Below are 27,197 nucleotides of genomic sequence, written 5' to 3'. Positions count from 1 at the left end.
AGGAGCACTCTTCAGCCCCCAACACCCCCCCCACCCCTCGCGTCACACACACAAGCACTCTCTCTGAGCCCGGCAAGGCTTTCAGACGATAATTACTCCCAGTCAACACCCCCCGGTGTTGCCTTGGGTTCCAGTCACCTGAAGTCGCTCTGCGGGAGCTCTGTAGGGTGGGGGGGTTGGCGGGGGGTGGGGGGTGGGGGGGGGATGGATGGTGCTGTCGTGTCACCGCTAATGAGAAAACACAACGAGTATCAAAGGGAAGGGTCCATCGTTCAGCTCCTCAAATCTACAGCGGATCAGTCCTGGGCATGTAAAGCCCAATTAGCCAGCAGGAAGGCATAATGAGGACCCTTTGTGTCTTAACGGCACGACACACTGGATACCAGACTGGTGAGAAGGAAAGAGAGAAAGAAGGTTTGTGGTAATGAAAAAACTAAATATAACTGAAGTGAGACATGAGTTCGCCGAGAATCTTGATAGCATGTAGAGAGGGGGGTTTGGATGGATGGATGGATGGATGGGGGAATGGTAGGCGTGGCCAGCAGGTGCAGCGGCAGGATAGGACACAGCTGTGCAAAGTCTTTCCCGCCCCAAGGTCAGCCCCATGGCAATAGGGTCAGCTCCATGGCAACGGCTGCGCGGTGACCCCCGTGTCCGTATCCGACTGCGGCCGAACTGCTGTGAGCCGGGGTAGCCGTACGGAGTGCTTCCGCCGAAGAAACGATAAACACCTTCAGCGCGCGCACACCTTCTGTGAAAATAAGCTTATCTGGCCCATTTCCCTGCCACAGGGATGCAGGCTGTGCTTTTCAAAGGCTTTTTCCTATCTCATGTTGCCAAATGTTGTCATTTTTATCTTATTTTTTAAATTCCTGTTACGTGTGCGTCACCGGCACAAGACATGGTTGTGTCATTCACCCAAGCTGTGATCTGCTGCTGTTGGCGTAATCATACATAATGGCAGCGCCGGTAATTGGCTTTAGCGTGTCTCGCGTCTGATGCCAGCACAAAGCCCTGTAAATGAACACAGCCATCCAGTTGAACAGTTGGGGTTGTTGAAGTCACAATGGGCAATCAGCGGCCGCTCAGAAGTGACGAGGCGCGACGTGTCACACGCTGTTAGATCGAACGCGCCCGCCTTTGTGTTCGCATCACGTTATGCATCGCCGGCCGCCGCCGGAACAGAGGGGGATCGATCAAGTGGGCCCCGAAATCTGCGGAGGGGAGCCCAGCCGGCGCACTCTCTCTCCCCGCCAACAAAGGGCTGGGAGGCGCGCCGCCGGAGTGAAATGGCGGATGTGACAGAACCCGGCGAGGCCCGCTTTTAAACCCGTCAGCGCCGCCAAACTGAAATGGCCACTTGGTCTGGGGCGGGTGATCTGTGTCAGACCTGCTGCCCCGCCCTCCATACGCGCTGCCCCGGCGGGGGATTGGGAGAGCAGCGGGGGCGACAGCCTCACCGCGCGGGGGAAGAAGACGGCGCTTTCCCAGGACGCGCGCGCCGGCCGGGGCTTATCGCCGCAGGGCAGACGGGACGGCTGCGTCGTCTGGGTAGCGCGCGGGATTAGGGGAGTTCAGGGGAGGTGATGTTTTATTGAGGTAGGAGAGGAAGCCCGGGATTAGTCCGGGGTTTTGGGGCCACCGGCCGGGGCCGGGGTCGGGACGGCCATCTGTAGACCACGCGACCTTCACCCGGAGCGCGGCCACAGAGAGAGGACCTCTGCCTCAAACGCAACTCCATTCATTTCCGCAAGGACCTAATTACCAGCCTTCGGGTGGCTAACAGCATTATTCCCTCGTATGTGTGCTTTTAGAGTAATTCACTTAGCCGGCGTCCAGTGTGGGGAGTAGGCCTCGACTCACAGTCGATGCAGGATTCTGGAGGAGCTTAACATTCACTTTTTCACGTCCTTTTGTGAAATTGACGAGCGCGGGGTCCCGATGACAGGTGGAAAACAAAGGACGCGAGGTGCAGAATGACACCGCGGTCTTGTCGATTTATAAAAGTGACACAAGCCGTGAATTGTGCTTCACCCGTGTGGCTGGATGTCAGAATAAATAGGATGAACAGTCTATTGCCACAGCCCTCACAGTCTCTCTCTATGGTTTAAATCAATATCCTTTCACTTAAACGAGAGCCAATAAAACTCCAAGGCTGTCAGGGTTATATCTGTTCCGCCTTGCTCTTGGTCTTAACCTCTTGATGTCCTTACAAAAATAAGATATTAATAGAAACTAATTAAAACAAACCTAGATGAATCTGTGAAAATCCCGTTGTGCCAGATAGCCTGTGGAACATTAGTTTGTTTTCCATCAGTATTTGCACGTAATCACAACAATAGAAGCATTTCAACTCTCTGAAAACTTCATTTTCTATCCTTAGCCTAATACTTTTGAGAACACATGCTCCGTCACACACACTCGACTCTGTCAGACACGAACACACACACACACACACACACACACGCACACACACAAGCTCAGGTTGTTATGTTGCCGCATATCTATTTGTTATAGCTGTTCACGTTACCCCCCCCCCCACACACACACACACACTCGAACCCCCCACTGCTTGCTTTTTCATTCTTTGAAAGACAGCCTTAAGTGGCAGCTCAGGAAGGGGCAGAGGATTCTTGGAGAACAGGAAGGTGACAGTGTAGAAGGAGACAACCGAGGAGATCAGATGGTAGCGCGGCGCAGAATGAGATCATCTCCCGCCTTTGATTTCCCCGCAAACGACGTCCCCCGGTAATTGTGGTCCAGACACTCACAAGACAAAGAAACAAGTCTCGCAACAAACAGAAAAGAATCATTTACAGGCAGAACACAGGCGCGCAGGGAACGCAGAATGGTTTCTGATTTACATAACAGAGGGAAATTTGTTTTATTTGTACAATTTCGCTTAATTGATTTTTTAGCTCTAATGGGTCATTATCCCTCAGTTTTGTTCTGAGACAAAGGGCTGGATGTAGCCGTTTTTGATAAATGGGTCACAGGAGAAATGGAGCAAGGCCACAGGGCTGAAGAATAACAAACTCAAGGCCACTTCCAGTTGGAATACTGCCAAAAATTAATTGGCTTTGCTTGAAACCTCTGACACATCTTCCATGACAGGGTTTCCAGCACAGACAGCCCTCTTCCCTCTGCTCAGATTTGTGTAAAGCTCGCATGTCGAGCGAAAGAATTAATTGGAAAAAAAATTAGACGTATCCCTACATTCTATCATATGAAGTATGTGTTTTTTTACAAGCACAAGTCAAATGAGGAAAATTTGAAACAGCTTTTTGTGGATTGCATTTAGGAATTCTAGCATTTATCGTTCATGCATTTTGATTAATTATTACTGTATTAATTAGACCAAGAAAAGTGCTCTCCATTCGCTCTATACATTTCCAAAAATTTGTAACTTAAATAAAGTTCCCCCTAGGGAAATATTTATGCCGTTTGTACTGATGTGATTGGTGAGAAACTCCTTGTGTGTGTCATGAATGCTTGGAGGAAGTTTCTAATGGTCTCAATCTTTGCCAGAACCCCCGGTCCCGATTGCACCGCCGCAACTCACTGCAGTGGGTGCTACCTACCTCTGGATCCAGCTCAACGCCAACTCCATCAACGGGGATGGGCCCATCATCGAGAGGGAGGTGGAGTACCGCATGGTCTCTGGGCCCATGTACGACCTGCAGGCAGTGGACAAGACCACCCACAAGATCGGCCACCTGGACCCTGACACTGAGTACGAGATCAGCGTCCTGCTCACCCGCCCTCTGGAGGGAGGCACCGGGGCCCCGGGGCCCCCCCTCCGAGCCCGGACCAAGTGCGCTGGTGAGTCAGTCCCCGTAAACGCACTCACACACACAGACACGCACTCACACACACACACACTCACACACACACTCAGGCGCACATGCACACAGAGGCGCACTAGCACACTCATACACACACAAACACGCACAATGGCACAGTCACACATGCAAACACAGGCGCACACACAGCACAAAAGCAAGCATACACACACACACACACGCACACACATACACACGTTTCATGATGCCATGCTGCATGGGAACCTCACATATGTGTTTGTTACGAGCATGCGGATTGTGAAGGCTGAAATATTATCCTGGCACTTTGTGATCTCAGCACATGTATTTTCTTTAATTAGGGAATGTTGTGCAGGCAGTCAGTCAGTACCTATGAGAATGTGTGAGCCTTAATGAAACTGTTCCCTCTCAGTACCTTTAGCCTGGGGTCATACTTTGTCCTACTGCCGTGTCGTGTCAGACGTAAAGGATGTGTAGGCCTGTCTGATCGCTCACAAGTAAAGGGGAACCTATCTGTAAAGGGAAGATGTTTCTGTGTCTGGAGGGGCTCAGATGGATGTTGCACCGTGTTTGTAATTGTGCACACACCTGCCCTGACCTGCTGGGGATGGTTCCCACTTTCTCATTACGGGGGGTGGGGGGGTGTGGGGGGAGGAGACAGGTTTGACACGGACTGATGGCGATGCCAATCCAGCCTCAGGGAAGTCTCGGTGAAGGGGGAGCAGGCTGGGGAGGGGAGACCCCCCCCACCCCACCCCATCCTCAGGGAGATTGATGTGGCTGAATCAGGAGGACATGCTGGTGATATTGTTTGAGCACAGATCTTTAGCAGTGGGCCAGCGCTGTGCTGTTTGTTACTGATCAGAGGAGACTCACCGCTCTTCTCTGCTCAGTACACTGTTCAGCATTAAGAACAGTGTTCAGGATCCATTCCAGTTCAGAACATACTGTACATTTATGGAAAATAAGATATAAAAGATGCAAAGAACATAAAGTGCTGCACATTGTAGCATACAAACAGTGCTAAATATGCATGGTGCAAATGGGACTTGTGGGAGGAATGTGTGATTGAAATTGGGCGAATTTCCCTGGGATAAAACCCGCCAGGCTAAGGCCCACAAGATTTAAAATCCGGCGACAATCAACACTGCATTGTTGGGGACAGTGAAGTAACCTTGAAATTGAACCAATTCCTTTCCAGCCTGAGCGTTTTTCAATTACTTTACACATCTGCAGGCTTTTTCAAGGTCTGTATGCCTTCCTGTCTTGGCAGAACATGGCACATCTGACATAGTCAGACCTTCACAAATAATTTTATTTTTAAAGTAAACTCAGACCCTTCCTGTGGGTAAAGAATCCAGGGTACTGTAGAAGACTGTAGGTGATGAGTAACAACCCAAGAGAGTAACTACCCAAGGGAGTAATTACCTAAGAGAGTACCCAAGAGAGTAACTACTCAAGAGAGTAACTACTCCGGATAGTACCCAAGAGAGTAACTACTCAAGAGAGTAACTACTCCGGATAGTACCCAAGAGAGTAACTACTCAGGAGAGTACCCTAGAGAGTAACTACCCAAGTCTTGCAGCTTTCTTGTTGCCCGAAAAAGCGGAAGGTAATATATTAAAAGTGGAATGTCAGGAAATCTGTCAGTTTTAGCTTTGCCTCTAAAACCTTTTTTCTGAACTGCTGGTAAAATACATTAGTTTGATGTTGTTTACCCGAAAAATTCCATCAATTCTCTCTTAAGTGCTTAAAGAGCACACCTAACATTAGGAAGTGGATGTGTTCTCTTTAGGGGGTAATGCATCTTGCTAATGGTGCTTAGAGACGTCGGTGTTATTAGCAGTCAAGTGAAGCAGCTGTCGCCCAGAGAGCATGCCCCCGGACCTGCAGGCTGCAGAAAAATGTCATATAATTATCAGAGCAATTAAACAGGTGTACAGCTCTTCTTTAAAAGATGACTGTGGTTGTTAGTCCCAGCCAGGGCCAGCAGACACACTGTTCCATGTCCTGCAGTCTCAGTCGGGTTGCCGTTTGCCTATTAGCTTCTTAGAAAAGCGATGGACGGGGGTGGGGTCTCACCACCACTGTTGAATTCTGGGAGTACACGTTTGCTGCCCTCTCCTGTTCGGACATTTTACCCGTGGTCACCTGCTCAGCATGTCTCCTCACCTCCGTTCATGGTAATGAACAATGACTCTGGGAGCCATAGCGCTGTCTGTTTATTTAATAGCCGTGATATCGAGGAGCGGTATTTAATATAGACGATAGCAGCTGCAATCATGGATCAGGCCCTCGTTGCAGCACTCATATGAAAATGTTAATTGCAGGTGTAGAGGCATCGGTAATTATAGCCACCCCCCACGCAGGCTAATATTTGCGTGCGGCAGTTATATCTAATTACGGGAGCGCGTGCGGGGCCTCGCGCCGTGGCTCTGTGTTCGTCAGCCAGGCAGCTGCTCCGGCCCGCCCGCTCTCCCCGGCGACAGGGGAGAAGGAGCGGTCAGCGTTGCGTTTCGTTCTTCCAGCGGAGCCTGTCCTGTCCCTGCCGACAGGATCTCTGGAAAAGGCTTTGAATTTGACAGGTGCAGAACGGCACGGCCTGGTTAGTTTCCGTCTGCACCTGCTTCCTCTCTCCACGTGGAAAAAGTAATTAAGCATCCATATTGTGCAATTGATATGCACAATGGGAGACGCATAGTTCACGGTGGAAAAGCCAGCCACTGCATCATTCACACATTTGACTGTAAGTGCCCCTAAAACATTTATCACTGTCAAATAGTGCGTAAAAAAGAACCTTTTCTCAAACGTAACATTTTGCTGTACTTCTCATGCTAATGTCCATGCTTGCCTTTGGCTTTGTTCCCAAAAGAGGAAGAAACAGAATAACTCTATTCAAAGAAAGACTTTGTACCAGATTCCAGATCATGGGGCCCATCCATACGCTAGTACAGTGCCTTAACTAATACTGGAATGTGGGGCTCATCCATGCAGTAGAACAGTGCCTTAGGAGATACCAGACTGGGGGCCCCATCCACACACTGGAACAGGGCCTTAACAGGTATCAGACCGTGGGGTGTATCCACACACTGGAACAACGCCTTAACAGATACCAGACGTTGGTGCCCAATCACACACTGGAACAGCGCCTTAACACCCAGCAGTTTTAATACCTTTAACCTTCATTGGAAAGTCCTGCTCCTGCGACGGCTTGCAGACATAGCGGCTTCAGGTTTACTGTAGACCTATCTGAACTTCAGCGGCTGTTTATCCACAATGAGGAGCGCCTGTTATTCAGCCCTCTGTTCGGCGAGGTCTGCTCCTCCGTGAGCGCTAGCGCTGCGTACGCGCCTCAGAAGCCCCGTCCGGCCGCTCGGTACCGCGCCGCAAGGACGACTCAGATTTTCCACTCAAAGTCTTCATCATGGAGAGTTATGAACCGAAAGCTCCTCCGCGATGGATACAGATTTGTAAGCGGCGCGGAACGCGGGCCGCCGCTCATCATGCAATGACACAGGGGTGACTCGCTGTCTGCAGATTCAATGAAGGCTTCACGTCTCCCCGACTCGAGGCGCATTGAATTATCAGAGCGTTCGGTCCCCTTTTACTTTCGCCGAGAGAGAGAGAGAGAGAGAGCAGAATAAATTGAGCGTGGTGCAGCACCGGAAGGTTATCTGAGTATTGCAATAAACTATTTTTCTTGCTGAGTTTTTGAAGCGCCGCATTGTGTTCTTCCCAAGGACACTGCCGCAAGAAACGGTTGTTGTGAAGGAGCCTCTCGGGTTTGTTTACTTTCTTATTTGTGTTTTCGTCATTTTTACTTTCTGCCCCCTGTACCCCTGTGTCACCGCACTCCGTGAACAACAGAATCTCAGAGCTGTTGTCCTTAGTCTTTGTCCTGCTGACGTACGCCAAGAAGAGAAGGCTTTCTGCCTTTTGTTTCAGAAAGGTTGAAGTGACATCTTGCTGTGTTGCTTTCTGTTTCTATACAAGAATTATGTTCAGAGAATGTTCCGCTTCTTTCTATTATATTTTTGTTGAATCTATTCTTACAAACATTATTCTTACACACATACCATTCTGTTAATGTGAAGGACAACATTACAACATTTACGTACGGAATTGAATTATATATAACATTATGTATTGGACTTACTTTATATGCCTAAATGTTGCGAAAGTTAAATTTGTGGTTCCATAAATGTTCCGATTGCTGGCTTCTCCACTACAGTCCCTCCAGGTAATGGCAATGTACAACCCTCTGGTGAATACCAGTGCTGCCAGGAACCTTTCGGCAAGTGAAGCTTGAGTGCACAGTGTGTCCTAGATTAGGGTTATTTTTTTAAACCACATGACCGTACGTTGTATGTTTAAAGCAGATCATTTTCAGAAATCTTATGAAATAACAGCACTCAGCTCAATTTATGGTTTCCGTTCAGTCACTGTGCGAATATTTGTGCTATTAAAGGCCTATTTCCCCCCAAAGCAGTTATGCTCTGCGGCGGAGACAGAGTGTCCTATTGCTGGGGAACAGAGTTTGTGAGTATTGGGTGCAGAAGGGAGAGGTGGCTCTGGGGCTTGTGTTTTTTTTTGTTGTTTTTGTCTGGTGAGTTCATCCCTGAGGAAAAATGGCTGCTTCCTGTTCCTGTTCAAACAGACATCTCTGATGCCCGTACCGGTGAGGCTGACTGTCATCCGTTTCAAATCAGACTTTAAAAGGTTGTAATACGCCTAACTGTGTAGTCATTCACTTCAGGATTTAATAGTAAATTATCAATGGGGTAGCAAATATTTAGATTTAGTCATTACAAAGGACATCCTTTAGGATACATCTGCGCATCCCCCACACCTCCTGTTATGTATTTTAATCAGCCTAGTCTTCCCAGTAGAGATTTTACCACTATCTTTCTCCTTTCTATGTGTGTGTACTTCATAGGGAAATGACACACTCTAATATGGGACTGGTGATTGGTTTCTCATGAATCTATGTATAAACTGGTAATTGTCTCATTATTCATTAATTATGAATTTACTTACTTTATATTTCATTGAATTTAATTTACTTTATATTTCAAACATTGCTTGGATGCTGTATGAATTCATAAAGCACTTTGTGAGAACAGCTTAAAATGTCTAAGCTAATAACAGAGGAAGTGCGTGGCCACAGTGTAGTCTGAGGAGAGTTTTACTTCAGGAGTGGATCCCCCTCCCCATGCAGGACCACCATCGCTCTGGAAGGAGGAGAGAGCGCGCTGCCCTGGCTGGGAATGAGATATGAAATCCAGGACGTCCTCTGTTTTAATCTGGGCTCAGAGAGGACCCGGCTCTGGCCCGCAGGCACACACAGCCCCCCCCCACCCAACATCCCTCCTCGGCCCACCCCGCAGGCAAATTAAACCTTGATCCCGTTGGAAATGGAATCCTAAATCTCACATAGGCCCAACTCGGAACAAAACAAAATATGTGGAAAGTCACCTTGGAAACGACGGAGGGGAGGGGAAAAAAATGATGAAAGGAAGAAAGCACAGGAGAAATCTCTTCTTTCCGTCTCTCAGTCCATGTGCAGTTCACACCGTCTCCCTGACGGTTCTCCTGTCTCCAAGGTGGGCTGGGTGTGCGGCCCGAGACCGTTGTCGAGCACCACTCTTCACCGCTTTTGTCCTTTCTATTTTTACGCTCTTCCTTTTCTTCACAGACACCCTTGTCGAACGCGCATTTGTGTATGTAATCCATTAATGCGACCGGGCCGCCCCGCACACTTCCTCCCCCCGCTGAGGGGTGCGGGGGCAGATTTGAACGTGCCGGCTCGCGGCAGAGAAGGCCGCCCGTCTGCCCTCGCCTTCCCAGAGCGCGACGCGGCCGCTCTCCTCCGGAGGCGTCGCGGAAATGCGCTGCATGATTCATGAGAAGATGGCCGCCCGCGCCGCGGAGCGGGGGGGGGTTTACGCGCAGGAGCCGGCTCGCGCCTCCTCGCACGCTGGGTGGCTCCTCCGTAGCGGGCCTTTCTCTGGGAGGTTAGACCTGACTTCCTGTCACCAGATGGGTGTTACGTGATGGCTGTATGTATGGGGGGAGACGGCCCTTTGCTTTATACACGGTGATAGTAATGCGTGCCGCGTATGCATGATATTACTGCCATCATCGGGGAAGACAGCATACTGTATGTTACCTGGCTGTGATTCGATGGGGTTCGTGTCCTGGTTCAGATTTTGAAAACAGAGAACCTCCAGTATTGTATGATACTGGGTCAGACACAGGGACATTCAGTCCTTTGGCAAATAAGCCTTGGTAAACCAGAGAAAAGAGACGTCACACTGTGAAGCTGCAATGACTTCAGTTGGATTTAGATGTTCCAGTGTGTTGTTTGCAGGGTCATGTATCCTGCTGTAAGTTGCACACGAATCATGAATACAACACTGAACTTTGAACAGAGCATAAATGAGATTTGTATGTTGTTATATGTTGTATGTCGTATGTCGTTACCCCTCACATCATGCATATCTTTGCTGGGTTCTCACATATACGAGAAGTTTGTTTGTGCAAATGTGGGAAATGCAACCAGGGAATTAAACCCACTATTCACTTAAACCCAACACCCTCTGCCATTTTTTCAAGGGATGCAGTTTCTCAGCTGTGTAATGAGGCCTAGTTCTGTAGCTGAGAAAAGCTTGGGATGCATCACAAAACATTGTTTTGACTATGTGGCATTTTTTCAAAAAAGAGCGGGGAAAGGGCTTCGCTATTCAAACCAGTATGAGTCACGACAGACAAAATGCTTAATTATTCAGTGATTAAGGCAATGCCACGGCGGTTGTGCTCCTTACGTTTGTGGCGTCGGATTTCGTTTTGTGATAATGTGAGATGTTCTTTTTGTCTCGTGATTTTTCCTGGTTTTCAGCTGCGGACAGTGAGTAACATTAGCAATGGGTTCCGCGTGCTCTCTCATAACATTCCATTTGGAATATGCTAACACTTTCTCAAGGTTGCTTTTCTCAGACGTCTGTAATGGACTAGCATTTGTGACCTTCTGGTGAGGGAAGTTCCATCGTGCACCAGGCTATCAAATAGAGGATCTAGAGTGGTTTTGGGGAGCATGAGTGAATAGAACTAATGCAGCTCTGTTGGTACCTCTATCTGGGCCTGCTCCATAGACAGGGAGCCTTTGTTATACAGAAATAGGCAGATGGGAAAAGGGACGGTACTTTTGTCCCAAGGGGGAGGGCTTAAATTAGTACGGTAAGCTGCGCATTTCATTTGAAGAAAAAAAAAAAAAACATTTTATTGTTCTGCTCCAGGCATTTTCCCTCCAAGAATGCAATCAGAGTTTGGGTTTTGAGGAATCCCAAGCTTTTCAGGATGAAACATAATTTCTATGGTAATTTCTTTCTCTTTATAAACTCATTGGCTTGTTAAAAAGGCAATGGAATTTCCCATTCTTGTTCCAATGTAATTTCCTTCTCATTGCTGAGTGTGTGCGCATGTGTGTGTGCATGCGTGTGTGTCACACAATAGCTGTCAGTCCTTTTTAAATGACAACGGGAAAACTCATCTTCTAGAATATGGTAGAATATTAAGCATTATTTATCCTCGGAAAAAGCCAATCAATAGGACTGCCTATGACAAAAATACTCCACGCACAGCGTGATTGGTTTTTAGCCAATGTCAATGCTTACAGCTTCTGTGTATTGCAGGAAGCGTATGCAGCATTTATTCCAGATCACCTGTCTTTTGAATGACACCCATGAGGCTTCTATGAGAGAATAGTACCTAGGGACAACCTTGAATTGGATGTTCACTGCATTTATAAATCAGCCTTTTAACAACCTTTTCATTGGAAGTGGTATGTCATATAGTCTCCCTAGGGTGTCCAGTTTGAAAGGACTGAAGAACAATCAATAATTTACCTTACAATATATCATGCCAAAAGTGGAAGCAGAGACCGTCAAAACTGTATCAGTGTCGTCGTTTCTTCTTTTTATTCTTTTTAGACATCATTTAGACTTCATAGACAACATTCTTATCATTATTATCATTAATGAATTAATTAGTTCATTAAATATTCATTTAAGTTCACTTTTCTTCCAAGTGATGGTGTAGAATGTTTATCACTTTTCTTGAGAAGTGCCGTAAACGTGGTTTGTGGAGCAGTGTGAGTGCGTGAGCCAGAAGCGTGGAAGAAGTGCGGTGCGTGTGCAAACTTGTGTGTGAGCTTGCGTCGGTTCACCGCTGACAGAAGAGAGGGGCGTTTGGCTGGGAGCACAGGCCCTGCGGGAGCGTGCGCTTAAATCTGACTCTGTTTCGGCTGTTAGCGCCGACAAATTTTAATTGAATTTTGGCCATTTATTATACATGAGGATCCATTAATAAGATAAACCTGCCTTTTTATCCGTAAAGTAGGGCATTACTCTCGAGCTCCTCGAACTTACTGCACCGCAAAGCGCCCCAGGCGCCCGCGGCGACGGTTAGACAGAGAGTGATGGCACCAGGGGTCTCAAATCAGTCTGCATGCTGGGGTGCTGTCCTTTTTTTTAATAAGGCTGTTTGCCACTTATAACAAAGATTCATCCACATATCCCTGGGAAAAAAAAGAACTTTTTTTAGGTACTGTTTTTAGTGTCTTTATGTGGGGAAATGTGATGTGCTGTTTTCATCAGTCGGGAGTTCAAAGCATACCTGTGGGACCAGTCAGCACTGGTTGAGGAGCAAGGGAATCCTAGTGCATGAGTCAAAGAGAACCCTTCTGCATGCGTGAATTAGGAAGGTTTAATTTTACATATGGAAAATCAGTAACCTGGCTTTATGATTCATTTGTCACAAATGTTTCATCATTTTTTTGAATGTCTTATATTTTGCTGGTTATATTCTGCCTGGTAATTGTGGACTGTTGTATCAACCTGGGGCTGTGTGTGTATGTGTTTTAGTGTGTGTGCATGCTTGTGTGTGTGTGTGTGTATTTGTGTGAGAGAGTGTGTTTTTGCGCGCATGTGTATGAGTGTGTGTGTGTGTGTGTGAGTGTTTAGTTTTGTGAAGCCATGTGGAGTGACCACTGGTGACTGTAGGACAGTTGTGGCCAGTATTAATCCATGAGGTTCACAGGGTCCTCTGGTTTCAATCTGACTCGGCTCTTACTTATCTGAAGATAACGGCACTGCACCTGTGCAGAGGCTGCCGGACTGCAGCCATCCAGCACTGCAAACGCTCGCCCCTTCTCCAGAGAGCTGTGCTTTTCCCCAGTTCACTCATTAGTCCTTCTCTAATACACTACCGTAGTTGCCTGTAATATCAAAACCCGGGGGAAATTTTTATTGGCCAACTCCAGACACTTTTTGAATGTTCATCAATTATTTTTGAGACATCGTTACACCATAATATTAAGACCAAGTGGATATACTGTACAACCAAGGAATAATAATATAGTAAAAATTAACTGCTTTGGAGATATTGCTGTATGTTCTCTGTCAAAAATATGTGTATTTCTCCAGTAGATGCTTTTATTCATGGCAATACACATTTTATGCATTTATAGGTGGATATGTATTATTTATATTTCTTATTGAAGTTGGGATGAAAAAAAAATAATTTTGACAGGACCATTTGTTCTCTATTTTCGGCTGTTTGTCTGTGTTTAATACTGCAGCGAGGGAGAAATGGCAGCGTTTGAAGGAGGCCATTTTCACTTTAGGATCATTGTACAGGAGAGCACTCTGGGAAAGTAATTGAGTTTTGATTGTCAGTTATCAAAGGCAATCATTATTGGTTGCTTCCGGGAGTTATGAAAAGGATTTGATAAGGATGAAAATCGCTGTTATTACCCAGATGGCAATGTTGATATTGCGGAAATGTGTTCTCTTAGGCCCGTGCGACAACGATGAGCCGCGAGCGCGCGGCGCAGCGCGGGCGGGCCCTGCCGCTGCCGGGGAGGAGCGAATTACACTTTAATAAAGAGCTGAGCGACGGGGAGATTCTGGCACTCAGCCGGGCTCAAACACGCAGAGAGACGAGTTCCGACCGGAACGGAATTTGAGTTGTCATCGTCTCGCCTCGCGGGGAGCCGCGGCTCCCATGTCAACAGTCAGAACGCGCTCTGCTTTTTTTTTCGGAGGGAAACATCCTTCGGGGGAAAAACCCCGCGTCCAATGAGGGGCTCTGTTTGCGTACGGAGGCGTCCCTGGTGTGAGGGAGCGGCGTGCGGCTCGGGTTGCCAGAGGAGAGCTTCTGACTCCGTTATATCGGGGGGTAGTGGGGCACGCGGGAGACGCCAGAAGCTTCTGGATGTTCCTGGGAGGTGAAAGTTCCCTCCCTGTGTGCTCGCAGAGGACGTGTGGATTCCTTTCTTTCCATCTCTTCCTGCCCCCCCCAACCCCACCCAGTAAAATGTGTCTCCAGACATGCCCAATTTGTTCCTCCCCATCCAAGACTAATACCCTTCCCGCATCCCCAAGCTATGCAGGCCAATCAAATCGTTCCTGATGCTGGCATCAGGAACACATTAGAGTGCCCACTCAGGTAGAGAGGGCAAGATTGTGGGTACTATTTTAAATATTTAAATATCCTAGCCACTCCCCAGAAGGACAGTAAATAAACTTGGCTTTAGGAATAGGTTTTTTGCCTTGTTTTGCACTGTGTATAATCATGTTATCTAATTGCGTGATAAAGGTTAGACCTACGGCCTGTCAGAATTAACAGAAGGTGATAACGTGCTAATAATTGAGAAACGCTATTTAAATGTCAAGCCGTAATGACAGAAAGCTGTTAATAGTTCTATCTAAATGTCAAATTAAAATTATTCAATTATGTTGGCAAGAGTGGGGCAGGTGGTAATTTGCACAATGACTAGAATACCAATTCTGTCCTTAGTCCAGCACCCCACTCACCTCCTTTCCTGCAACACACCCCCCCCCCAACCACTCCCAAGAGCCCCTTGTGCAAAAGATAATAATATGGAGCTAAATTTCCGAACATAAATAGAAGCTCTTGTACCTACATGTTCACACTGGTATCCAGGATTATGAGCCACTCTAGGAGGTGAAGATTTCCAAGCCCTTCATTGTGGTATGGCTTCCTCCTAGCACTGCTCTCTTCAGAAAACCTGTGCCGCACGACCATTGCTTTCCCAGTGAAAAGCAGCATCCATTTTAGTGAATAGTACAATTCTGAGCAGGGAAACGAAGAGAGACGGACAGACAAACAGACTGGGAACAGGAAGTGAGAGCAGAGTACATAAAAGATAAATAGAAAAAGAATGGAAGCACGCCATATGCTTACACAGCTCAAGGTCGGCTTGAAAAAAACCCCATTTTCTGCCGTGGATACGAGCCGCGTATCGAACTTTTACTACCTGGTCGATAAAGCAGTCTCATACACAATATTAATAACGTATCGCCTTGGGCTTGAGTAATAGCTCAAAACCACGGGATGTCATCAAGGCTTCCAGCTGCTCGGTTAGGGCTACTGGAAACTTAAACGGCGAGTTTCGACTCAGTCGAATCCGGGATTTATATGTGTGTGGGCTCCCTGGCGCGAAAGCTCTTTCCCGCAGCATAAGGGCTAATAGAATTCATTTCTTTAGAGTCAACCTTGACCTCCTGACTGCCAATTTGCATGACTGAGGTACGTCAAATGCATTTTGGTTCAAACAGCATGGTTGGAGCCTGCAGCTGAGGAAGTGGCTCCCCGCTCTTTTTCCGGTCCCGTAACATGCACACGCTCACACACACGCACGCACACACCCACACACACGCTCACACACATACACACACACACACACACACACACACATACACACACACATTTTTATATTCCCTGTGGATGCACTGCTGTTTTAATATATTATAGAATTCTGGCTCCCCAGTCTCTGCCAAAGGGTATCATTAGTCTGCTATTATATTTATATGTGAATCAGCAATCGATTAATTTAGAGAAGTCAAATAATTATTATTAAAAGGAGACTGGGAAGGGAGCCAGGTTTTTTTTGTTGTTGCAGGAAATAGCTGTAGAGCAGACTGAGGAGTTCTTCTCTTGAACCCGATCCCTGTTTTCTCCTGCCCGCGGGAGCTTCGGTTTTCCCTAAAGGAAGTGTATTTACATCCCCGCGGACAGCCTTTACACCGGCGCCCATCACACGGGCCCCCGGTGCCCAAACCAGCGCCGCCGCCCCGCGCGGTTCAGAGTGTGACATTTCCGTTAGCGCGGCGGGCGCTGGGCTTTCTCCCGCCGCCGCCGCCGCCACCCCGCGCGTCCGCTACGAATTCACACTTTAGTGCGTCTGTCACCGGGAGAGCATCCGCCGTAATTTGATTTCTGCGCCTGGCCTCCCCGCGATTCTGAGCGCTTTTAGCGTGGCCGCTACTTACCGAGTGTGGGCACCAGATAGTTCCGCGAATAGACGGGTTTAAACTTCCATTTCCTGGGGCCGGCTCCTGGAAGGCAAACGGAAGGACGGTTATATTTTAGATCTTTGATCTGTAATCTTGCTCATTTGGAGTGCGGCTGATGTTTTAACTGATGCCTGGTATTATTTTTTCTCTCTCCACTCTAATGTATTCTAAAATTTTTTAATTAAAAAAAATACATATAATTTTTTTGGGTTTTATTGTACCGTGGCACCATTGCAAATGAGGGTGCCACTCTCAATGTGCCACTGAGAATGTTACATAAAGAATAATGAAAAAGAAAGTTGGGAAAAGGAGAGAAAGCATTCAGAATGAGAATGCAAAGTCACAATGTTCATCCACCCACAACCTTCCCATGTAAATTTTTTTCCTATTCTCTTGAGCAGAGTGCTTTCAGAAACTGTGAATAAAGCCTTTGTTTCAGGAGATTCTGCAGCCTGTTTTGTGCATATGTTTGTGGTGGATTGTTATCATTTTCTTTGCTCTTTATCTGTTCGCGTACCTGTGGCTGTAACACTGTATAGAGACCACTCTCCAGATATAAAGAGCTGATTGGAAACATACTCCCCAACAATGCCTTCCTTGAGGCACACGTGCTTTGTCCTTCCTGTTAATTCATCCATGTGTTTGCAGACCTTGCCCTCTTATCTGTCAGACACAACTTGGGGTTTCTGCGCTTCTTGCTCAAACGGTTTATCTGTAAATCAGCAGCGATTTGTCTGGTCGACTTTCTCGGCGGCCCGGGCTCAGGCTGGGGTGAGCTGCACATTTTAACGGCAGCGCCTGCATTGAGGGGTTCTGCTGGAAGAGGCAGGAGGAGACCGGATCAGTATTTCTTGTAGTGTTCCGAGGTGTGTTCTTGGGGTTCACACTTTTACTGTGCTGTCTCGTAAATATTCAGGTCGTGTGCACATCGTCCGTTTGAGTTCTCGCTGTGAATAAATTTATATGTTAAACAGAGAAAATTGTTAAAATAGTCTTTTCTTCTGCTCTACCCATCTGACGTGGAAGTTAAGGTGACTTGGTTCAGAGGGTGTTTGTTCGCACACCTTAAATCACAGTCTCATGCCTCACAGCGCATGAGCAGTTTCAGCTTTGGTTAGGAAACTGCTGCCCTTTTCCACACCAGAAAGGCAAAAACAAACCCCTTCTGTTTCCAAGGTTAGGCGATTCATACTTACTAACAGCCAAGTGTACAAATCAGCCGAGTGGCTTTTCATGCACACAGCTACTGAGCAGAAAGTGGTACCGCAACTATTATTCAGACCACTACCAACACACACACACACACACACATGCAAACACACTATCACACACACACACACACACACACACGCAAACACACTATCACACACACACACACACACACAGCTACTGAGCAGAAAGTGGTACCGCAACTATTATTCAGACCACTACCAACACACACACACACACATACACACACACACACACACACGCAAGCACACTATCTCACACACACACACACACACACACACGCAAGCACACTATCACACACACACACACACACACGCAAGCACACTATCACACACACACACACACACATGCAAACACGCTATCACACACACACGCACACAGCTACTGAGCAGAAAGTGGTACCGTAACTATTATTCAGACCACTACCAACACACACACACACACACACACACACGCAAGCACACTAGCACACACATACACACACGGACAAGCACACTAGCACTCACTCACACACAAGCACACACATACACACACATGCACAAGCACACTATCACACACACACACACACGCAAACACACACATGCACACAGCTACTGAGCAGAAAGTGGTACCGCAACTATTATTCAGACCACTACCAACACACACACACTTTCACACACACACACACACACGCAAGCACACTATCACACACACAATCACACACAAGCACACACATACACACACACACTAGCACACACTCATACACAGGCACACACACAGGCACACTCTCTCTATCTCTCTCTCTCTCTCTCTCTCATTCCCTGCCTGTTTATTCCGGTGCATGTTTTTTAAAATGCCACGCCGGTGCTCTTCAGAAGAGCTCTTTTGCTCACAGAAGCACCTCTTCCCCGCAGCAGCGGCGGCAGCAGCAGCTGCGTCTCCGCGCCCCGCGAGCGGGGCCGGGATGAAGGCCCGCCGCCCGCCGCGCGCCGCGATGGTCTGAGTCTGGGGTGGCGGGGCCGCCCTGGCTCATTGTTATTGCTCATAAACACTTTCCGTGTCTGTCTAATCTCCTGAAGGCTCTGCCTCTCCCCTCTGGGTCCTCACGTGCCGTTTCTAATCCTCTTTATTAAAGCGCCGAGAAGATCAAATGTCTCCGCGCCGCCTTTTGAATTCTGGGCTCTTCGATCCGGCGCTCAGATAGCGCCGTCCTCTATCGCCGTGCATCAGGTCCTATCTGGCGACATCGCTTTCTCGCAGCTCGCAGGGGAAGGAAAGGGCGCTACGGGGGACGTTGTTTTGATCCGTCTGTTTCCCTCATCACCTGGCAGGCATAACAGATTGTTTTAATTTGATCAGTGTTTCTCCGGATAAGCTTTGAAAACAAAGCTTTTTAAAAAAGTTTTCAAGAAGCTTGAAGACGTGATAGTTTTATAGGATTTAGGCAATTGCCTGTAGCTGACATTAGGGTGTTTGGTCGAACATATGAATACCATTGTCAAGGGTGATCAGAAACATTTGAAGGAAACTACTGCTACTGATAATAGATGGTACAGTGTAGAGTGGATCCCCTTTCTATCACTGTTAAACACAGATGGCTGCTAGCAGAAGACAGCTGTGTTGGCTGAAAACAGGACAAATAGAACCACAGTGCATTCCTGTTTTTATGGGACACCTGTTGGCCATAGTTACTGTGTAGTGTTTCTTTGTAAGGTACGAATGAATGAACTCTTGGAAAGAGACTGCGATGATGATTAAGATGTAAATGTTGATGATGTTGATGATGACGATGGTGAAGATGAAGAAATGACTTCAATTTGGTTCATACTCTGTAAATGGGTTGCTGAACATGAGATGCCTTGTGCAGTCTTGGAAAAGCGTGACTGCATGTGGTCAAAGTCAATTTCCCAGAATGCAACAGTGACTCTGGAGTCACTGGAGTCTTTGGGGCTAGGAAGTTGTGTACCAGTTTCCCATGAGTGCCAGGAACAGCTCAGCACTTTAGCCACTAAAAACGTACACATGTCCCTTGTGACAAATTTCACGGGCCTGTTGGAAATACGAAAAAAAAAACAGACTGGAAAAAACCACAGTTTGCATTTTTTTACACGCCGCACCTGTTCACAGAAAGGTCCTATTCGTCAAAACCCTACCGTGATGGAACTGCTGTAGCAAAGTGCTACAGCAATGATATTTCTTAAACTGATGTGTGTACGTTTTCTCTTCTCGTCTCAAAATCTTTTCTGCGGCACTTTTTATCATGAGATTTTCAGAATAATACGGTGTTACCTGGAGATCGTGCTGAGAATGTTTTATTTAATTTTACTTGAGCTACAATATATATTTATTGGTCGTGCATTTCCCTTGGAGCTGTGTATTCACTCAGTGTGACACTCCCAGTGTTTTGTCGTGTGTAAACATATAGCAGAAAAGCCAACCTTCAGTATAAATAGGTAGGATTTGGTTTTTCTGTGTGTTGTAATTTTTCACTTTACACAGAAGTGTAAGCCACAGCACCTTAAGTTTTCAAGTTTTGCAAAGAGATAGAAGTATGTGGAAGTAGTGTTCATTTGCGACAGTTTGACACACTCCTCAAACTTCACTGAACAAAAGCTACGTGTGTCCAGTCTGGACGAATCACAGCTGGATTGAAAGATCCTGCTGCAAGGAGAAAAAAAGAACCCTGTGAAAAAAATACTACTCTTGCCTTTATGCATTTCTCAAAAATAATGACAAGTAACGTAGTGCCAAAGTAGCAGAGCTACCGCAGTGATTACTTATTTGCATACCCCTTTAGTGAAAGAGTGCAAAATCAAAAATAACAAACAAGGACAAAGAAGAAAACATTTCGCTCAAACTTTTTTTTTGAGTGTTACACTTCTCCACGGAGAACCTTTGGACTGATGCGTTCATATAGCTCACTCCAGGCTCTTTTATGTTGTGTTTTGTAAGTTGCGGTTTTCTTCGATATGGCATTGCGTGCGCTGTTGAAAATGGACTCAATTTGTTGGCTTGAATTTGCTGCGAAATCAAAGGTGAAAAGCTGCCGTCGAATCAACTCTCATTACAGCAGTGAACCCTGGTTCAGATCGGCATCGGCACCGCATTCTTTAATTTCTGAACGTGTATATTTCTGTCATGAGGCTGTTCCCAAAGCCATTTGTTGGCTTTTCCTCACAGCCTTTCATTCCCCTGTGTTTTTTTATTTGTTTCTTTTTTGTTTTTGTTTTTTTTGCTTGTCGGTCATTTCTGCCGAGCGGGGAAGAGGAAACAAATGGAATATCAGAGTGGGCTCGGTTTCCTGTCCGCCATTAGAATGTTAAACATGAGCGCCGGGGCCTCCGAATTGCCCGAGTGTGTCTCCAAGGGCCCGGGAAATTGAGTCCGCCAGAGAGCCGGCTCCAGCCGCGTGTAATAGGTGGCAAAGTGTTAAGTTCCCAGAGAAATGGACTGCGAATTGAACCTGGGATGGAAATTGATCCTATTACCTTGTGTTCTGGTTGCTCTCTTCCCACGGGAGAGGGAGCAGGAGCGGAGCGTGGAGGCAGCAGGGCTCCCTGATTAGAAGGAGGGGTGGGGGTGGGGTGGGGGGTGGCAGTGGGGGGGTGCGCTGCGGGACTGGACAGGCCTTTCTCGTACGGGTCAGCTCAGACCACACGCCAAGCCGGGATGGAATCTGTGTTCCTGGGGCTCGCGGTTGGGGGTTGAGGGTGGTTATGTGATGGGAGTGTGATAGGTGGGGGGCTGGGGGTTTGGACCAAGGCGATGAAATGACTCTGGGATCTCTGCTCAATGTGTGTGTGTGTGTGTGTGTGTGTCTGTGTGTGTGCGATTGTGTGGCTTTGGGGTAGCTTATCATGACCATTATTACCAGGGGTCAGAATCACCTTGCTCCACGTAATGGTCTGTCTCCCGTTGAGCTGATGTGCTTGACTGGGCTTGTAGGAATAAAATTATGTATTAACTGGGTAATGGAAAAGGGTGGCTGGTGAACAGGATACAGAGCATATAATGTAATGTCATATTCCTGTGTTGTGTGAGCTATGAATATTATATGGGGCAGTAGTGTATGATATATTTATAATATAATAAATCTAATGATATTATGGGACAGGCATCAGCATTATTATGCAACAGGGTTTGCACATGTGTGGTTGTGGGTTCGATCCCCAGCTGGAATGCAACTGTTGTACCCTTCAGCTTCTACCTTAACCTGCTTCAGTAAAATATGCAACTCTATGAATGTATTGTATGTATAGAGATAGTAAGCTAAAAGTTTTCACTGTTTTTACCATTACCAGCTGCATATGGCTCAATAAATGTAATTGCTTGTTATTTAACTAGTGTGGTGTCAGTATTCTATTGAATTATTGGCTGACAATTATATTCTCGTTAAACAATTGTATGAATGGTTTGTGTTGTGCTCTCTTACAGAACCTATGCATGGGCCCCAGAAGTTGGAGGTGGTGGACATCCAGTCCAAGCAGATCACCGTGCGCTGGGAGCCCTTCGGCTACAACGTGACCCGTTGCCATAGCTACAACCTAACGGCGCAGTACCGGTACCGGGCCGGGGCCAAGGAGGAGATCCGGGAGGAGGTGTGCTACGACACCACAAGCCCCGCCCCCCAGCACACCATCCGAAACCTGGCCCCCTACACCAACCTGAGTGTCCGGCTGGTCCTGCGCAATCCGGAGGGCGTCAAGGAGAGCGTGGAGATCCAGGTGCAGACCGACGAGGACGGTAAGCCTCTGGGTGGTGGGGGGAGGGATTAAACTTTTTGGTCTGAAATATTGTATGGCCTTGATGAAATGTTCAGACATTTGAGGTATGTAATGCCCCATAACATCAGCTATAGGCCTTATTCAGGCTAAAACATCAGCTCATTGCTTCTGTTGCCGTGGAACTTCTCTTGCAAATAAAGTTTGAGATTCTGTTAGACAAAAGCAGTAATTTTTTTCATTCTTACCGAGGTCCTTCAAACAAATGGAACTTCCTTGGTGTCAAGACAAATATAGCAGTTTTACTGTGCTGTTAACATAACTAATACATATATTATACATTATTTGATGTCAAATATTTATTTTTTATAACCAATATTATCAGTCAAACCCCTTGTGCGGACTGAGTTTTGTTGAAGAATTTGCCAAACTGTAAGGGGAATAAAGAGGAACCAGAACCAGAAATAAAATAAAAAAACACTTTTCATTCAGTACATTGTGAAAAGACACAGCATTGAGAGGGAAAAAATATTCGCTATCTCGTGTTAATTGACCTCCGCTGTGCGCTAGAACAATTCACCGAGAACGTGAGAAGAAAAGAACCAGAACACAAGCAGGCCCCGCTGACAAAATGATGTCTTGTCGTTTCAACCCCAGATATTTCTGAGACAGAATCTTAAAAGAGTCGACAGACACAGCCTCGATGTTCCTCTCAGGTGGGAATGAGCGCGTGGTTAAGGTCCCGGGGGGAGCAGACGAAAGGAACACCATATATCAAAACAGCTTCTGATATTCCCTTTGACCAACTTGCACTCTGAAAAACCCTTCCTTCTAATCTAAAGACTGAAAGCAATCCATAGCCGGGTTAGGGGGGGCAGGTTTATTGTCTGCCACTAAGTTCATGTAAACATTGACTGGAGATTGAAAAGCCTGATATTTCCCTGGGGGTGTTGGCTGAATGTTCGCCAGATCTATATCTCTTTACTTTTTATGTATGAATGTCAAGATTTTTATTCCGCTTCTGTTCTGCAACCACTCAGTTTTATATCTCTCAGTGAATATTTTGCCTCTGTTTGCATTATATTGGCCTCATTTGATTTATTCCAGAAAAGATTACATAGAATTAGGGCTGTGTTGACTGTAAACCACAATTTGTTATTTGTCTTCAATTTTTTAGTGGCAAATATATGAAGTAATATTTTAAAAATGTTAAAGACCATAGTAAAACAGACTAGTAAGTAATGTGTTCCATTGGCTTTCAGCAGCTGCATCCATCTTGGCTCAGATAAGGAAGCAGTCGCCTTCAGTTACCGCTGACTTGCTGTCTTTTTTATAAAGCCTCGTCTCCATTGACGTCACACATAGCATGTGTGACGTGACAAATGTAGCGACTCCTGCCGGTGTGTTGTCTCTGCTGATGTTTCCTCCAATCAGTGCTGGGGGTGGTGCCTCTGCTACTCCTTCCTGTGATGGTTTTTGGGCGAGGTTTCATCCAATTAGCGCCAAGGGTGGGGCCTCTTTTGCCCATCCCTCTGACAGTTTTTGCTGTTTGTATTTCCTCCAATCAGTGCCGGGGGCGGTACCTCTCGAGTCCATCCAGGGGAGTACTTACGAAGAAAAGATCGGCCTCAAGTGGCGGGAGCCCGTGCAAACGTACGGCATCATCACACTGTATGAGGTAAGCCGAGGTGGGGGGCTAGCCTGGTTCCTGTGGATATTTATTCAAGCAGTGGAGGTTAAGTACCTTGCTCAAGGGTGTCACAAAATTGCTCCACCTAGAATTCAAACTGGCTGCCTTCCTCAGCATTCCTGGTATTTCTAAGGAAGTTACAGCACTGTAGGGATTTTAATGGTCAGCTACTGAATTATGAAACAAAGGAATGGAATCTGTGGTGGTCTGCACAGCTCCGGTGTGTTTACATAATCGGCGGAAAGGAGCCGGCGCAGTTATAGCATAGACAGGAAGTGACCTTTGACCTTTGGTCTTAGGACTCCGTCAGGGGTTTTTGTTGGTCCTCCTGCAGGTCTGCTGTTCCGCACTTTGACTTTGTGAACCGCAGGTGGCTCTCAGGGCGTCTTTACCGTATTAAGGACAGGTGCGCATTTACCGGCTGATTAGGAGGCGGACGCAGCCGCAGACACACAGGAGCGACGGCCGAGAGGCAAGCGTCTATCGTCTCTGTGGCGGCGGGACTTTCCACGCTCAGTTGGAGAGGAGCACACTGAGGTGCATTTGTCAGAAAAGGCCCTCAAATGGATCCCCAGGCATTTCTCTGACTTCACTGAATAAACACTCGGGGTGTGCTTTAGTGCGCCAGTCACAGGCGCCTCTTTGTGCAGCGAAACGTGGGCACGCCTCTGACAAGAATTCTGCTTGTTCCAACAGGCCGATTGTTTTCGAGACCCTGCGAAAAGTACCTTGCGGTCGTCCCCCGTTCCTCGCGTGCGTTTTGGACGCACAAGCGAATGGCAATCAGAAGATTGCGCGGGCCTCCTGCCGCAAATGTAAAAATGATAGAGTAGAATTTCGCTCCCTGCCTGCGGGATCAGCGCATTTTGCAAAATGGAAGCGCGCGTGTGTGGCGTGCGTACGGACGTCCCAGCAAATTTTGCCTAGATGTAGGAAAAAGCTGGAAAGTTGTAGATGCGAGCCCTCTCACTGGTTTGACTGCACGAAAGCCTTCAAACCAACGCACTGCTGACAGGTTCTGGTATCAAAAAGAGATTTGGACTCCATTTCCTATGGTGGAGAACTCTAAACATTGCCTGAGTGGCTTTGTGCGTCACAGTTGCTTAGTCCTTCTGGTTCCCCATAGTTTAGCTTGTCAGAAAACTTTCCTTTGATCTGATTTAAAAAAAAATTAAATAAACCCACAGGCTCTTTAGAGATTTGGCAAATCAGCATCGTACTACATTAAACCCATTTGCTAAAATGTCTTCTGACTTTGAATGTCAACATTTTTCTGTTGAAAGCCTTGCCTCGCTCTGCATGAGCATTTGATTAGCATTCCAAGAATGTCCATTACCTACCAACGAAACGAGCTAACAATAAAAATAAGTGAAATGTTAAATATATATATATTTTTTTTAAAAAACATGTCGTCCTGAAGCTGGGTGACACAGCGTCTGTAGACACATTGCCCCCAGACGGGGTGTAATGGAGGAAGCTTGAAGCCCTTCACACCTGATGGATCCAAATTGCACGGCTCTCAAACCGCCTTTGTGCTCTTTAATTGGAATTAGAATGGCGCCGTGATGACGGAGGCTTTCCCGCGCAGGCGGAGTCGTTCATTAAAGGGGGGCTTTTTAGAGCAGATGAGGTTGTATTAGGTGGAGAGGGGGAAGTGGCTCACCACTCCAGCGCCCCTCCTTTCACAGGGCCCTTCCTCTAATCATCTGCTCAAGTGAACTTGGAATCGAATAAAACAATAGCGATCGCGCGCTCCCTGAAAACACCGGCATCCGGCATAGCGAACAGCATCTCAGAGGCGAGCGGGAAACAGAGCCCAGAACCGTATCTGTCTCAGTCCAGCAGAGAGCTCTAACCTGAACCTTTTCCACTTCATAGCTACATTGACCATATACAAGTGGAGTTTAATGACCGCCAATCATGAACTGGAGTGAGTACTAACCACTGCAGTTACAGTTATTCATATTAGTGATATCAGGAACTTGATTTAAATTAAAATCCTGTTTGGGACACCTGTGGTTCCCCCTGAGCAAGGTGTTCAACTTGAATTACTTAGTTAAATATTCAGCTTCACAAAGGGACAGTATTTAAAATGCACGCTAAATCACCTTAGATATGAGTGTTTTCCATTTAATAATGTTGTTCAATATCAGGTCACTGTAGCACATTTCTTTCTGACTGAGAAAATAGCTCAGCTTGTGTAAGTTTGCATCAATATTTCAGAATGAACAGAATGAGTACTGTAACAGCGAATGATGTAAAAACATTTTGTGATGTCATTCCCATCGGCAGATCTCATACAAGGCTGTGAGCTCCTTCGACCCAGAGCTGGACCTGTCCAATCAAAGTGGGAAGGTGTTCAAGCACAGCAACGAGACATCCCATGTGTTCCTGGGGCTGGTCCCAGGATCAACCTATTCCTTCACTATCAGGGCCAGTACTGCTAAGGGGTATGGGCCTCCAGTCATCACCCAGTTTACCACTAAAATTTCAGGTAAGGAACACAACATCTTCTGCTAATTTCTGTTAAAGGATTGTAAAGTCTGTATATCAGCTTTAAAGTATATAATGGCATTGCAAAATCTGTCTATCAGTTGTAAAGGAAATAGAGGCATTGTAAAGTATGTATATTAACTCCAAATTGTGTGAAGTCTGGCTATCAGCTGTAAAGTGTGTAAAGCCATTGTAAAGTCAGTATATCAGTTGTAAAGGGTGTAAATGTCTATTTATCAGCTGTATAGTGTGCATAGCCTGTGTATCAGCTGTAAAGTGTGTAAAGCCGGTACCTGAGCTGTAAAGTTTTAGGCAGCTGCACATCATGTGACTACAAAAGCACATTAATTCTGTCCCGCGGTCCCCCCTCGCAGCTCCCTCCATGCCCGGCTATGATCAGGAGACCCCTCTGAATCAGACTGACAGCACGGTGACAGTGCTGCTGAAACCAGCCCAGAGCAGGGGGGCGCCCGTCAGGTAGGAGCTTTCACACCTGCCAACACTGCCCCCCCCCCCCCCCCCCCTTCACACACACACACACACACACACACTCACTCCCTCCCTCTCTTCAGTCTTCTCCCTAACACCTTTCCGCCGCGGCGCGGGATCCGGACCCGCAACGGCTGTCCACGTCTCGGGCCGCCGTCTCCATTAATTAGCATTAACGGCGGGCAGCCCGGGAAGATGGAGGCCGATCTCATCCGCTGACTCTCAAGCGCATTTCATTTAGTTTCTCTCCCCTTTTCTTTTCTGCGTTGTTGTTTGCGCGTCGGCCCCGGAGAGAGGGACTCGGCCTTTGAAGATAAGAACAAAGCCCCGCAGCGGACGGAGCTGGCACTGGGATCTCACCCTCTTTGCATTTCTTTTATGTTGGGGTCACTGACAC

At 46.9% G+C, this 27,197-nt stretch overlaps 1 protein-coding gene across 15 annotated transcripts in view; it reads left to right on the top strand.

Moving 5' to 3' along the window:
- The window catches only part of LOC118234757 (receptor-type tyrosine-protein phosphatase mu-like), a 179,887-nt gene that overhangs the window by 74,747 nt on the left and 77,943 nt on the right, over positions 1 to 27,197 (top strand). For all 15 annotated transcript variants that reach the window (XM_035431556.1, XM_035431567.1, XM_035431555.1 and 12 more), the window contains exons 7-11: positions 3,529 to 3,822; positions 21,842 to 22,150; positions 23,697 to 23,806; positions 26,111 to 26,312; positions 26,686 to 26,788. In XM_035431556.1, the coding sequence (XP_035287447.1) occupies positions 3,529 to 3,822; positions 21,842 to 22,150; positions 23,697 to 23,806; positions 26,111 to 26,312; positions 26,686 to 26,788 (1,018 nt within the window). The remainder of the gene's footprint in view (positions 1 to 3,528; positions 3,823 to 21,841; positions 22,151 to 23,696; positions 23,807 to 26,110; positions 26,313 to 26,685; positions 26,789 to 27,197) is intronic.

The sequence above is a fragment of the Anguilla anguilla genome, chromosome 8 (assembly GCF_013347855.1).
Source record: "Anguilla anguilla isolate fAngAng1 chromosome 8, fAngAng1.pri, whole genome shotgun sequence".
NCBI lineage: Eukaryota > Metazoa > Chordata > Actinopteri > Anguilliformes > Anguillidae > Anguilla > Anguilla anguilla.
Note: the sequence above shows the minus strand (reverse complement) of the source record. Positions and strands in the feature narration are given on the sequence as shown.